The sequence below is a fragment of the Hypomesus transpacificus genome, chromosome 12, assembly GCF_021917145.1.
Source record: "Hypomesus transpacificus isolate Combined female chromosome 12, fHypTra1, whole genome shotgun sequence".
NCBI lineage: Eukaryota > Metazoa > Chordata > Actinopteri > Osmeriformes > Osmeridae > Hypomesus > Hypomesus transpacificus.
This window is the reverse complement of record NC_061071.1, coordinates 10,750,207-10,762,788: the sequence shown is the minus strand read 5'-3', so window position 1 is coordinate 10,762,788 and position 12,582 is coordinate 10,750,207. Positions and strand designations below refer to the sequence as shown.

At 47.9% G+C, this 12,582-nt stretch overlaps 1 protein-coding gene across 2 annotated transcripts in view; it reads left to right on the top strand.

The window, feature by feature from the left end:
- fam184aa (family with sequence similarity 184 member Aa) overlaps positions 1-12,582 on the top strand; it is a 23,247-nt gene that overhangs the window by 3,683 nt on the left and 6,982 nt on the right. For both annotated transcript variants that reach the window (XM_047030852.1, XM_047030851.1), the window contains exons 2-14: positions 80-772; positions 1,021-1,182; positions 1,395-1,530; positions 2,437-2,618; positions 4,508-4,693; positions 5,675-5,797; positions 6,128-6,289; positions 6,484-6,605; positions 7,300-7,450; positions 7,858-8,070; positions 9,250-9,403; positions 9,631-9,758; positions 10,580-10,764. In XM_047030852.1, coding sequence (XP_046886808.1) covers positions 80-772; positions 1,021-1,182; positions 1,395-1,530; positions 2,437-2,618; positions 4,508-4,693; positions 5,675-5,797; positions 6,128-6,289; positions 6,484-6,605; positions 7,300-7,450; positions 7,858-8,070; positions 9,250-9,403; positions 9,631-9,758; positions 10,580-10,764 — 2,597 coding nt within the window. The remainder of the gene's footprint in view (positions 1-79; positions 773-1,020; positions 1,183-1,394; positions 1,531-2,436; positions 2,619-4,507; positions 4,694-5,674; positions 5,798-6,127; positions 6,290-6,483; positions 6,606-7,299; positions 7,451-7,857; positions 8,071-9,249; positions 9,404-9,630; positions 9,759-10,579; positions 10,765-12,582) is intronic.

Below are 12,582 nucleotides of genomic sequence, written 5' to 3'. Positions count from 1 at the left end.
ACCATTGGTACGTCAATTTCGATAAAATAATAATAATTTGAAAAAATTTGAAATGAAATTAAGAAATGTTTCCCTCCAGGTAATTTACGCCCTCAACACCAAGAACGACGAGCACGAGGAGGAGATCGACTCCCTGCGCGAGGCTCACGACGACGAGGTGCAGCACATTGTCACAGAGACGCGCGACAAGATCATGCAGTACAAAAGCAAGATGGCGGACGAGGCGGACCTACGGCGGCGCCTGCAGTCCCTGGAGGAGTCTGCTGAGCTGCACGAGCACATGAAGCGCCAGGCTCTGGCCGAGTTCCAGATGTACCGGCAGCGCATGGAAGACTCCCAGCTGTGCACGGAGGCGCAGCACACGCAGCGCGTGGTCTCCATGTCTCGTGAGGTGGAGGAGATGCGGCGAGACTTTGAGGAGAAGCTGCGCTCCTTCAGCCAGGCGCAAGCGCAGTTCGAGCAGGAGAAACGCCACGCCATCGAGGAGCTGCGAGTCACACATCGCCAGGAGGTGCAGGAGCTGCTGCACAGCCAGCAGAACCAGAGCGCCAACTCCACTGTGGACCAGGAGAAGCTGGCCGAGCTGCACCGTGCCCAGGTGGACAGCTTGATGGAGCAGGTGGAGGAGCTGACCAAGGACAAGGTGCGCTTGGTGGAGGAGTACGAGGCCAAGCTCACCAAGGCACAGAGCTACTACGAGAGGGAACTGGAGGCCATGAGGCACTCTCAGCAGGTCACTGCAGAGAAGCTGCTGGCCTGGAAGAGGACTGAGGTGAACCTGTCAGACTGGGCTCTCAACACGACACGCACCTGAGACACACAGCACCACAACAACATCTAATACACCTTATAGACACCGTGATACACCTTGTAACCCCAACACACACAGCTGAAACATCATCAAACAACAGGACTATCAACTGACTCCAAATGTTTGCAAATCTGTTTAGATTTGATGCGAGCTGACTTTTGGAGTTAAACCGATATGAGGACTAAAGGTGTGTGTTGTCGTGGTTGCAGGTGGACCTGAGGAAGGAGTTCCAGGCCCAGGAGTCAGTGCTGCAAAGGACTCTGGGTAAACTGCGTGCAGAACTGCAGAGAGCCCAGGAGGAGGCTAGGGAGAGCCGAGACAAGACCAACCGACTCCAGACCTCCCTCACCAACGCAGAGGGCACCGTCAAGGTAGACGTGTGTGTGTCTCTGGGTTTGTGTCTGTGTGTGTTTAGCTCTATGTGCATATGTCTATTCTATGTGTGTGTGTTTACTTCTAGGTCTGTGTGTGTATAGTATTCGCAAGTCTCTCTAGAGACTCTTTCGCAACTTTTTTGAAACAATACTATTAATTTGATGACGGGCTTTACTCTATGCCATATTCCGTCTATGGAACCTTCCAGAACCTGCACAAGCAGCTGGAGGAGGCGATCCAGGACGGGGAGATCTGGGTGATGCAGCTGAAGGACACAGAGTACGAGCTGGATGCCAGCAGGGACAGAGTCCAGCAGCAAGCCAGCGAGATCCTCCTCAAAGCCAGTGAGATGCCACCACACTGCTTTGCTCTTTCAGATCATATTTTCATCGGACAGTTTTAAGTGTGACAGGAAAGGCAGGGAGATAAATCCCCCCTCTATCCCTCTGCCTGCCTTCCTTGTCTCTCTACACACTGTCACTATCAAAAATAAAGCAGAAATGCCCAAAAATACATATACAGTATAATAATACTGTATTCATTACGAGGTGGTTTTATATAAAGATACAAACATTGAGGGGTAAGATATTGGGTCCACAGTAGAACGCTCCAGTGTTGAGCTGCACCTGCCCCTGCAGCACATGTGATTTATTTTACATCTCCCTGGCCCGTCTTGTCGTCGGATGAGAAACTCAGGTCCGCTTCTATTTTCTGAGTTCCGAATAGATGGTTATCTCTCAGGATCCCCTAGGATAGTGGGAAGTGCAGCTGGATGTTGAATGCCATCCAGGTCGATTAATATTTCACGTCATTATAAAAGCTGGACCTCAAAGAAAATGGAAAATGGCAGTGGTTTATTTCGCTTTGAAGTTCCCTCAGCAACTGAACGTGTGACACCAGATGAGGAAGCCCCTGAGTGTTCAGGGATACACCCGGCCCCCTCTCATCTCCTTTAACAGATGAGTGTGTGCCTGATATATGAAGGCCCCCCAGCCCCACAGCCCCCCAACCCCCCTCTGCTCACAGTGAGCCTGGGCTCTGAGATTTACCTGAAGGGACTATTTTGTTTTGGTGAAAGATATCTGAAATGATGACTAGGGTTTGTGTTTGTGTGTGTGTGAGTCTCTGTATGTGTTTACTTCACTTTGAAGTTACCTTAGCAATTGAAAGTGTGACACCAGATGAGACTGTGTGTTTGTGTGTGCGTGCCTCGTGTGTGTGCTTCGTGTGTGTGTGTGTGTGTGAGACAGGTCAGATCGGCTCCCTGCAGGCCACTCAGATGAGTCACGAGGCCACTATCAGGGACCTGGACTGTGAGCAGATCCGTCTGAGGGAGAAGATCCATCGCCTGGACGAGGAGAGGGAGAGTCTGCTCAACCAGGCCCAGGGAGCTGACGAGCAGCACAAGCAGCAAGTCCTGGCCCTGGAGCAGGTACCGGACAACCACTGTACAATACCACTGGATGCTACGCATTGCTATGCTATAGTTTGCTATGCAAACTTTTTTTGTTGTCTATGACTAGGTTTAATTCATGTCTGGGAAAATGGGCCAATGGCTCTTTAGATCACTTCTCAGCCTTTAACAGAAAACATGTTAGTCATTTGCCTTTATTTTGTTTTTATTGCTTCGGGTGTAACGCTTATGCTGTGCACTCAGCTACAACCATATTTGCATGAAGTGGTAGTTTTTGGTTTCTAATAAATGAAATGTCATCTTGCCCAACAGTCACCCAAGGGTCTAATTAGTTGCTCTGTAGAGAAACCGCCGTCCTTAACTCAATGACACACTTGTGCTGATGAATGGGTACTGACTCCTTTAAATGCAGGACTCTGAAGCATTTCTCAGGAGCATTCAGCAACCCTTACTACATTAATACTGAAATCAGAACCTTACTAAAGTAATACTGTAATCAGAACCTTACTACATTAATACTGAAATCAGAACCTTACTAAAGTAATACTGTAATCAGAACCTTACTACATTAATACTGTAATCAGAACCTTACTAAAGTAATACTGTAATCAGAACCTTACTAAAGTAATACTGTAATCAGAACCTTACTACATTAATACTGAAATCAGAACCTTACTAAAGTAATACTGTAATCAGAACCTTACTACATTAATACTGAAATCAGAACCTTACTAAAGTAATACTGTAATCAGAACCTTACTACATTAATACTGTAATCAGAACCTTACTAAAGTAATACTGAAATCAGAACCTTACTAAAGTAATACTGTAATCAGAACCTTACTACATTAATACTGAAATCAGAACCTTACTAAAGTAATACTGTAATCAGAACCTTACTACATTAATACTGTAATCAGAACCTTACTAAAGTAATACTGTAATCAGAACCTTACTAAAGTAATACTGTAATCAGAACCTTACTACATTAATACTGAAATCAGAACCTTACTAAAGTAATACTGTAATCAGAACCTTACTACATTAATACTGAAATCAGAACCTTACTAAAGTAATACTGTAATCAGAACCTTACTACATTAATACTGTAATCAGAACCTTACTAAAGTAATACTGAAATCAGAACCTTACTAAAGTAATACTGTAATCAGAACCTTACTAAAGTAATACTGTAATCAGAACCTTACTACAGTAATACTGTAATCAGAACCTTACTACATTAATACTGAAATCAGAACCTTACTACATTAATACTGAAATCAGAACCTTACTAAAGTAATACTGTAATCAGAACCTTACTACATTAATACTGTAATCAGAACCTTACTAAAGTAATACTGAAATCAGAACCTTACTAAAGTAATACTGTAATCAGAACCTTACTAAAGTAATACTGAAATCAGAACCTTACTAAAGTAATACTGTAATCAGAACCTTACTACATTAATACTGTAATCAGAACCTTACTAAAGTAATACTGTAATCAGAACCTTACTACATTAATACTGTAATCAGAACCTTACTAAAGTAATACTGTAATCAGAACCTTACTAAAGTAATACTGTAATCAGAACCTTACTACATTAATACTGTAATCAGAACCTTACTAAAGTAATACTGTAATCAGAACCTTACTACATTAATACTGTAATCAGAACCTTACTAAAGTAATACTGTAATCAGAACCTTACTAAAGTAATACTGTAATCAGACATCACAGGATGGATTTAGGATCTCTGGCTCTGATCAACAAGTAGCATTAGGACCAGATCATGTGTGATCTACCACTGGAATATGCTAATCCAAAATAGTAGATCAAGTCTTATCTTTCATAAACGCATTCATATCTTGTATTAATATATTAATATATGATGTGTGTGTGCCAGTCCCTCCGCGAGGAGCGCCAGGGCTACGAGAGGGATCTGGCCCGGCTGAGAGGCCGGTACGAGGAGGAGGCAGTGAGGCTGGGGGAGGAGCAGGCCAAGGCTCTGGAGGAGCTGGAGGACAAACACCGGGCGGTGCAGGAGGACGCGCAGAGCGCTGCGGAGCGGGAGAGGAGCCTGCTGGTGGCGGTGAGCAGACCTACTGCTGGACCTGTCTGACAGCAAGCACTCACACCTGTTTGTCTTCTGGTTTCTGAGGTCCAGTATTGTGAGAGTAGAGAGATCCTAACAAGGACCGTGGTTAGGGAAGCTGAGGTGATCATAGATCTGCAAGACTGGCTTGTTCTACTCCCAACACCCTCTGTGACTCGCTGGAGAATCTGCTTCTCAGAATCAGTACCAGGCACAGCACAGGTAATCCTAGCTGTGAAATTGAAAACCAATCTTTGTTGTAAAATAGAGTTCTGTTGTAGAATAGAGTCCTGTTGTAGAATAGAGTCCTGTTGTAGAATAGAGTCCTGTTGTAGAATAGAGTTCTGTTGTAGAATAGAGTCCTGTTGTAGAATAGAGTCCTGTTGTAGAATAGAGTCCTGTTGTAGAATAGAGTCCTGTTGTAGAATAGAGTTCTGTTGTAGAATAGAGTCCTGTTGTAGAATAGAGTCCTGTTGTAGAATAGTTGTAGTTCCTGAGGCTGGTGTCTGTGGGATAATGATACATCCTCTGTCATGTTCATGTTTCATTTTCTATTTGTTCTTTCATTGTTAATGATTATTAACATATGCAGTCACATTACATAAAACTGTTTGTTTACGCCCATTGTGAATTGAGAGCTGGTTGCCATCTGTTAGAAGAAGGGAAAAAAGTCAAATAACTAATGTTTCGCATGAATTCACAGAATGAATGTAGTCAATGTAAAGCCCATACTCAGTACGATTCCCTTCTCAGGATTTCATGCTCCTTGATGAAAGCAGACTCAAATCCAAAGATGTTACGACAAAGACAATCAAGATCGGAAGATAAAGACGCGAATGGGATTACTATTCAGAAGACAAACCTCTTTACTCTTGAACAGAATACTGAGGCCTGGGAAAACTGAATTGAGAATCACGCCAGATCTGTGTTGGAGGATATTGTTCAGCGATCAAGGATCGTTTTTTGTTGTTGTTGCAGGAAATGGGTCAGGAATACGAGATCCAACGCCTGTCCCTGGAGGAGCAGCGGAACCGCCTGCAGCTGCAGCTGGACAACCTGAAGGAGGAGCTCTCTGCCAAGCTCAACATAGCACATCAAGAGGTGTGGCACCGCAACCCGCTTCTAATATCCTCTCACCACGCACGCTTTAAACCAGCACGATACAAGTAGTGCATATAGTTAGGGGATGTCTGGTAGACTAGCTATGTCTGACTGGGCTGGTAGCTCTTCTCCTGGTCACTCTCCTAGTCGCCCTCCCCTAGTCTCTCGCTGTAACTAGTTTTCCTCTCTCCTAGTCTCTCTGTCCTCACCCCTTTCTCTCCTAGTCTCTCTGTCCCCTCACCCCTTTCTCTCCTAGTCTCTGTCCTTGTCTCCTTCTCTCCTGTACTCCTAGTCTCTCTCTGGCCTGACATCTCCCTCTGTCTCCTCCAGGTGTCTCATCTCCAGGAGATGGTGAAGGAGGGAGAGCAGAACTTGAGCTCGGCTCACTACCAGATCTCCGGCTTAAAGGAGACTCAGGAGAGACTGTCCACCGAGCTGGATGCCACCAGGTCTAGGGTCAGAGAGACCAGCAACCTTCTTACCGACCTCCAGGTAAATAAACACATGGGTTAGAGAGATGTCTTGTCTTTGCAGGACTAACGCATGAGGTAACTCTCATCCATTAGCGGTGGCTCTGTGGTCCTGTTTAAGCCTGGAACAATGCTCTGCTTCTGTAGCGGTCGGGATGAATTTGTAGATGTTCCTTGACGATCAGCTTTGTTGACGCTTTGCCGTGGTGTGTTCAGGAGGAGATAGAGACTCAGAAACAGCAGCATGAGGCCAGGGTGATGTCCATACGCACGGAGGAGAAGCAGAAAGTGGACAAGATGGCAGAGGACCTGGACCAGAAGTGGACAGATGCTCTGAGGTAGGGCACGTCTGTCAGGGCAGGAAACACAGGCTGCTCTCTGGCCTTCAAGCTGACTCGTTTTCACTCCTCTTTCTTTGTTTCATTCTTTTATTTACATTTACATTATTCTCTCTCTACCCCACTCTCCACCCACTTTATCCCCCTTCTCTCTCCTCTCTCTTTCTTCCCCCTCTCTCCTCTCTTTCTTCCCCCTCTCTCCTCTCTTTATCCCCCTTCTCTCTCCTCTCTTTCTTCCCCCTCTCTCCTCTCTTTCTTCCCCCTCTATCCTCTCTTTCTTCCCCGCTCTCTCCTCTCTTTCTTCCCCCTCTCTCCTCTCTTTCTTCCCCCTCTCTTTCTTCCCCCTCTCTCCTCTCTTTCTTCCCCCTCTCTCCTCTCTTTATCCCCTTCTCTCTCCTCTCTTTCTTCCCCCTCTATCCTCTCTTTCTTCCCCCTTCTCTCTCCTCTCTTTCTTCCCCCTCTATCCTCTCTTTCTACCCCCTCTATCCTCTCTTTCTTCCCCCTTCTCTCTCCTCTCTTTCTTCCCCCTCTATCCTCTCTTTCTTCCCCCTTCTCTCTCCTCTCTTTCTTCCCCCTCTATCCTCTCTTTCTCCCCCCTCTATCCTCTCTTTCTTCCCCCTCTCTCCTCTCTTTCTTCCCCCTTCTCTCTCCTCTCTTTCTTCCCCCTCTATCCTCTCTCAACCCTCCCCCGTAGGGAAGAGCTGCGTCTGTTGAAGGAGGAGCTGGTGGAGGAGTACGAGGCAGACAAGCAGGCAGCCCTGAGCCAGCTGACTCAGCAGAAGGACGTGGAGATGATGGCGGCCAGGGAGGGGTGGCAGAGGAAGGTGGAGGACCTGCTGGAGCAGGTACTGATCTCACACGCACAGTTTTGAAAGGTTGAAAAAATCTTTTGAAAAATAATCTTTGAAAAAAAACATTTTAAAGGTCCAAAAATATATATATATAAAAAAGGGGGATAAAATCAACACTTTTGGTGTCATGTGTGCAAAAACTAAAGTTGTGCAAAAATCTAAAGATTGAAAACAATTATGTGAGGTCCAACAGGTTGAAAATGAAACAGTTTTTTGTGTGTGAAAGGTTGAAAAACATTGGTGAAAAACATTTGAATCTGAAAGGTTGAAAAAAGATTTGTTAAATCTTTTCACATTTTTAAACTTTTTAAATGTAGTTTTTAAACCTTTCTGACATCATTTCTACACAGAAACCTGCATTTTATTTTTGTCTCCCCCTTCAACCCTCCCCCCCCCCCCAGATCTCCCTGCTGAAGCAGAGCCTGGAGCTGCAGCTGTCCCAGTCCCAGGCCGCCCTGCAGCAGCTGCAGGCAGGGTTCAGCCAGGAGAGGGAGCGCCTGTCCCTGCAGCTGGCGGACCTGAGGAGGGAACACCAGCGTCGGGAGCAGAGGCTGCAGGACGCTCACTGCTGCGCCCTCAGCACCATGGAGGACGCCAGGCAGCAGCACATCAGGGTGGGGGACACCTCTATACACACCTCTATACACACCTCTATACACACATATGCACAGACACATATACCTGTACATCATACTGCATATCTCCACATCCCAGTTAATAACTCATCTGTCATTGTCACTGTACGTCTCCAGCCATCTCTGTCTCCAACCATCTCTATATCCCTTCCTACATCCAACTGTCCATCCGCTTCTCATTCCCTCTGTCTCCTTTATCTCTGGCAATGTCTCCTCTCCTCCCACTCCCTCCCTCCCTACCTAGCTGGTCTCCCTCCCTCCCTACCTACCTAGCTGGTCTCCCTCCTTTGCCCCCCTGGTGTGGAGCCCTGCCCGGGTGCCCCTGCTCCTCTGTAACATTACCCCCATCAGCTGTTATTACCGCCAGCCGGTTTTAGCATGTCAGAAAGATATACCTCCCCAGATTCTGGTATACAAGTGTGATTTTCTGCGGTGTCTGCAGCTGAGAGGCTTTGATCACATCCAGAGGCTCCAGCGTGGAGAGAGAGAGAGGGAGAGGTTGAGGGAGAGGGAGGGGCAGAGAGAGAGAGGGAGAGGTTGAGGGAGAGGTTGAGGGAGAGAGAGGGGCAGAGAGAGAGGGGGGGAGAGAGAGGGGCAGAGAGAGAGGGGGGGAGAGGGAGAGGGGAGCTCATCAGTATGTTGGAGTGTTGGGCTGTACTGTACTGTGATTCACTTCTATATCAAGGCAACATTAACTAGCATGTTGCAACATCTAGCACTGCTGCAGTGTCACAAAGAACAGGTTTCTATTATTTATAGAGCAACACAACCAGGACTCGCCTTAGTCAGTGCAGCTGGGAGGAAGCCTTTGATATGAAAAGAGGGAGAGAGAGAGTGGCAGAGAGAGAGAGTGGCAGAGAGAGAGAGTGGCAGAGAGAGAGAGTGGCAGAGAGAGAGAGTGGCAGAGAGAGAGAGAGTGGCAGAGAGAGAGACAGTGGATGAGAAGGAGGAAGGGAGAAAGAGTCCGAGAAAGAGAGACAGGTGTGCTGGGTCTGAGTGACTCTGCTCTGTGAGGATCTGTGCTGGATCCTGATCTGGAGGATCACCAGGAAATGAACAGACATCCACCACCAGGCTGCAGCTCTGGTCTTCACCAACACAGCCCTGCTCACTCATCAGAGTGGAAACTGAAACTCAGTTGTGTGTGTGTGTGTGCAGGCCCTGGAGGAGCGTCTGAAGCAGGAGCAGAGGGAGGAGGTGCTGGCACTGAAGGAAGCTCACAGACGCACCCTGGAGGTGCTGCGACAGCAGGCCCAGCAGGACCTGCAGACCCTGCGCTTTGAGCTGGAAGACGAGGGCAAGGCCATGCTGGGTAGGACACAGTCAGACCCCCCACACGCACACACGTCCTGGGTTTCAGAGATGGAGTGATGGATGGATGGGTGGAGAGAGAGAAAGATAGACTGACAGATCCAAAGATGCACAGCTGGATACATCGATACATTGTTCAACCCCTAGAGGAGTCATTAGAGACATCACATGTTTCTAACCCTATCAGAGAGGGTTTCCTCTGACCTCTGGATGTTCTCCTGATCATAGCGTCGCTGCGCTCCGAGCTGAACCACCTCCATGCCACAGCCATCGAACACCTCCGGCAGCACCAGCAGAAGGAGAACACAGCCGCCCAGCGGCAGCTGGAGGGAACCCTGGAGAAGAGCAAACAGCAGGTCCGACCCGCCCCAAACGCTGCACCAGCACCTAACGAGCCTGCAACTACCATGTCATGGAACTACATAGCAACCCTTTACACTGAGGTTCCATGAAATACCATGTAGCTACATAGTAACAATGTACATGTAAGTTACAATAGCATGAATGGGTGTCGTGTGTCACTGGAAGCTTAAATCGTGGAGAAAGTAAAGTTGTCTCCTCAAGGTCCTAGAGTCCCCTGGGTTAAACATCAAGAGAACACTTCCTGTTCCTAAGAGGCTGTTCTAGATGTTGGTTGTGAGGGAACATGGCAGTTGTTTGGGTCAGAGATCAGTCAGAGATCTTTCATGACTGCAGCTGCAGGGAAACATGCTTCATGGTACTGGGAGTGTACTGCATCGTTCTCTCTACTGCCCACACACACACACACACAACACACACTTTCTTTGTCTCTCTACCTTTCTCTTTCTCTCTCTCTCTGTCTTCCTCGCTCTCTCTCTCTCTTCCTCTCTCTTTCTTTTCCCCGCCTGCAAAATTCCAACTGACTGCCGTTAATATAGTGGTATTCCCTTTAACATGACCTACTTAGGAATTTAGACTGTGTCTCCGGGCTAGCTGCTGATCCTACCAATAGCTGTTTCATGTAAGCACAGTCTGTAGCATATCCCTCAGATCTGACTCATTACCGTCCTGCCCCCCCCCCCCCCTACCGTCAGGAGGGTTTCAGCGCTGTGCGCCAGCCTTCGCACTCCGTCACCCCATGCTGTGGGTGGGTGTGTGTTTGTACTGATTATCAAAGGAAGTGTGACCTCATGTAGCGTCGTTCTGATTGGTCCAGGAGCAGGAGCTGTTTGGTCGTATCTCGGACCTACAACAGGAAGTGTGCTGTCGGACCAATCGCATCACAGACCTGGACCACGAGATCCACTCCCTCAACGAGACCATCGGTACGCTGACCCGGGAGCTGGAGCTGAAGGGGAAGGAGGTGCTCCGGGTCCGGAGCGAGGCCAACCACCAGATCAGGTACCGTGACCTCTGAGCCCATGCTGACCAGTCCTGTGACACACAGGGTAGGATAGAACTGAATAGAAAGGAACACACTCTAATGGGTTTGAGTGGAAAGGAATGTCATTTGAATTGGAGTGGAACAGAAACGACTGGAATTCAACAAGAATTTCCGATGTCGTAGTTTTAAGACGCATCGCCGGCTTCCGGCAGTAGCAGCGAACGCCTCTGGACCTCCGAGACTTCAGAGCCTCTCTCCTCAGCCTCTGTCTTCAGCCTCTGTCCTCAGCCTCTCTCCTCAGCCTCTGTCTTCAGCCTCTCTCCTCAGCCTCTCTCCTCAGCCTCTGTCTTCAGCCTCTGTCTTCAGCGTCTCTCCTCAGCCTCTCTCCTCAGCCTCTGTCTTCAGCCTCTCTCCTCAGCCTCTGTCTTCAGAGCCTCTCTCCTCAGCCTCTCTCCTCAGCCTCTCTCCTCAGCCTCTCTCCTCACCCTCTCTCCTCAGCCTCTGTCTTCAGCCTCTCTCCTCAGCCTCTCTCCTCAGCCTCTCTCCTCAGCCTCTCTCCTCAGCCTCTCTCCTCAGCCTCTCTCCTCAGCTTCTCTCTTCAGCCTTTCTCTTTAGCCTCTGTCTTCAGCCTCTATCCTCAGCCTCTCGCCTCAGCAGGGCGTGGCCCCAGCAGGGGGCGTGGCCCCAGGAATCTATTTTCCTCTCTGAGGGAAGATAAAGTTGTGTTGAAGGATGTCAGAGGGTTGAGGTAGAAGCCATCAACATTTCATACGCTGCTCATATGAATATTTCAAAAACATCCCATCAATAAAAGATGCATTGTGAGGAAGTCAAATTGCAGCTGCTGTCGTTAGTAACGGGCGGCGTGGCCAGATCTGGGAGGTTAAACAGAATTATCTTGAGGTCTGCCTCTCGTTAGCGAAGAACAGATTTGCTCTCTGTCTCTGGTCGTGTTGCTCGGGACCATCATGATTCAGACTGGACTGCAACCTACTGACGAACCCCTCTCGAGATACAAATGATCCTGTATCGCTGAGGAGATGGGAGGGAAGGTGTACTGTCAGAGGAAGGGAGGAGGGGAAGGGGGAGGGTAGGGGGGAAGAGGGGGAGGAAGGGGAGGAGGAGGAGGACAGCATATTTCGTCTTTTGAAATCTGCAGGGCATCAGAAATCAAGCCTGACAGGATTAGGGTTAGGGAGGGGGGCTGGGGGAGGAGGGGGGAGGAGGGGAGGGGGGAGGTTATGTGGAGGGCAGAGGAGGGGGAGGGGGGGGGGAGAGGGTTGGAGGGGGGGGGAGGGGATTGGAGGGGGTATGAGGGCAGGGGAAAGGAGATGAGGGCAGGAGAGATTTGCACTGACCCATGCCATAGTTGTGTATGAAAAATCCTATTTTTCATACACAATCCTATTTTTCATTGAGCTTATTGGGTTCAAGGATAGTGTATTGAACTGGATAAAATCATATATCACAGGAAGGAAGTTTTATGTTAGTTTACCCCCTGTCTTAAACCAGAGGTGACGAGTCTCTGTGTAATCCTGGACTCAGATTTGAATTTCAACTCTCACATAAATAAAGTGACCAAAACAGCTTTCTTTCACCTGAGGAATATAGCAAAGGTACGACCATTCATGAACCAAAATGATGCAGAAAAGTTAATTCATGCTTTTATATCCAGCCGGCTGGACTACTGTAACGTACTTTTCACTGGTCTTCCCAAGAAAACCACTGAAAGATTACAGCTCATTCAAAATTCTGCAGCTAGATTATTAACCAAAACTAAAAGGAGAGAACACATTAGTTCTATCCTAGCTACTTTACACTGGCTCCCTGTTACC